The sequence below is a fragment of the Aegilops tauschii genome, chromosome 1 (assembly GCF_002575655.3).
Source record: "Aegilops tauschii subsp. strangulata cultivar AL8/78 chromosome 1, Aet v6.0, whole genome shotgun sequence".
Taxonomy (NCBI): domain Eukaryota; kingdom Viridiplantae; phylum Streptophyta; class Magnoliopsida; order Poales; family Poaceae; genus Aegilops; species Aegilops tauschii.
Window position 1 is genome coordinate 129,468,944 of NC_053035.3, and position 2,065 is coordinate 129,471,008.

Genomic DNA, 2,065 nt, shown 5'->3' on the forward strand with positions numbered 1-2,065 from the left:
TTATTTGGGCGCTTATACACGGCGCTAGATGCTCTATGCTCTCTGACCATGGGCCCATTTGCGCCCGGCCACACGCATTGTGGCTCAGAACGGCTTGCCTACAGTGGGCGCAGACCTAATACGAGACTGGCTGTGGCCGGATGCACCTGTGGTGGTCAATTTTTTTCTTTTGTATTTTTTATCTTAAGTACTTTTTTCAACGTAGGGGCGTGCACTGGTTATCAAACCACTCGTGCACTGCATTGTTCAGGGTTCTGTACTGCATGTGCACGCATTCCGTAGTACATGTTCAGGTCTCATTTTTTGTTTTCATGTTTTTGCTCTTACGTAATCTTTTTTCCAATGTAGGGGAGTGCACTGCTTAGTAAACATACTTGTACTGCATTGATTATGTTTCTGTACTGCAGGTTCATATATTTCCGCACTACATTTTTTTTCAATGTAGGAGCGTGCACTGCTTACCAAATCATCCGTGCATTTGCCATTGATCAGGGTTCTGTACTGCATGCGCACGCATTCCGTAGTACATGTACAGTTCTCATTTTTTGTTTTCATGTTTTTGCTCTTATGTAATCTTTTTTCCAATGTAGGGGAGTGCACTGCTTAGTAAACATAACCCGTACTGCATTGATTATGTTTCCGTGCTGCAGGTTCATATATTTTCGCACTACATATACAGGTCACATTTTTTTCTTTTTGTGTTTCTGCTCTTATGTATTCTTTTTTATCAAATTTAGGGGCGTTCACTGCTTCGTTGCGAATGCGTAAACTTAATTCGACAGAGTATGTACTGCATTGGTACACAACTTGCACTGCATGCATCCTATTTGCACACTGCATCTTATTTTCATTTTGCACACTGCTCAAATCTAATGATTCATAAGCAAACAACATAAAACAAATTATCACAGGCATTCTGTATGACAAGTTCATCATGAGCAAACTAATTTCAACAGAAAGCAATCTAACATAATCAAAGTTCACATCATTACAAGCGATTCTGCATGGCAAGCAAACTAAGTTCAGCAAAAGCAAATGATCACAAGCAAACTAACGATACATAAGCAAACAACATAAAGCAAATTTGATGATAATTCTAAAACGACGCTGGCATTGGTGGCTCTTTGGCCGGCACCATCTTCTTCTTCACCATTCAGCGTCTCCCCATCCCCAGCTGCTCCTGGCGCGCTTCTTGGGGGGCTCCTCCTTCTCCAGCTTTGCATGGCGAAGCCCGTCCTGGGTGAGGGTGATGCGGTTCCATATCTCGTACAGTGCGTAGGCATCCTTTGCCGCGTACTCGATGTGCCTCATGGACAGAGGCAGGGTGGGGCAGAGCTTGTGCTCGTCGTCGGTGATCTTCTTCTTCATGTTGTTGTAGTAGTCGTCGATGAGCATGCCGGAGACGTCTCCAAGGGAGTCCAACTCCTTGGTTGCCTTGGGCACCCTCCACTCCTTCTGGATGTCGACGAAGTTGGCGACCTCTAGATTGACGCGCTCTAGCCTTTTTTTGTCGCCGTCGATGGAGAAGCCTGCAAAGGTGTACCTGGGGTCGGCGAGGAAGTTGTCGAAGACGGTGCACCTTTCAGCGGCGCTCAGTTGGAAGAGTAGCACCGGGTGTTTCTTGCCAATGGAGAGTTGGCAGAGGGCGGGTTTCTGCGTCGCTTCAGGCTCGTTGTTGTACTCGAGATCAATGCCGACGATCTTGTGGCGCTGGAGGCTGAGGTGGCGCTCGTACTGCGCGAGGGTGATCGCCACCTGCTTCTTGTCGTTGGTGTGGATGACGTGCAACTTGGTGTTGCCGTGGGCCTCCACGTCCTTGTACTCGTTGGTGAACGCCATGGCCGGTAGTAGGGCTTGGTGTTTTGCATGGAGATGGATGTGATGGAGCGATTTGGTGGCAGCGCAATGGATACTTGTGTTGTTGCGGATGAGAAGGCCTATGGCAGGGGTCTGAATTTAAGGGGAGGGCGCGGGGTGGGATGGCCGCATCGGATGAACTGCACGATCTCGCTGACGATGCGGTTTGTGCAGATCGTGGGTTGGTGTTGCGTCTGTGATCGTGGGC

General features: G+C 48.2%; 1 protein-coding gene across 1 annotated transcript; it reads right to left on the bottom strand.

Annotated features, from left to right (window-relative positions):
• Positions 1–1,146: 1,146 nt before the first annotated feature.
• LOC141027820 (uncharacterized) lies at positions 1,147–1,839 on the bottom strand. Its single transcript, XM_073505277.1, has one exon. The coding sequence runs from the start codon at positions 1,837–1,839 to the stop codon at positions 1,147–1,149; it is 693 nt and encodes a 230-aa protein (XP_073361378.1).
• Positions 1,840–2,065: the final 226 nt, after the last annotated feature.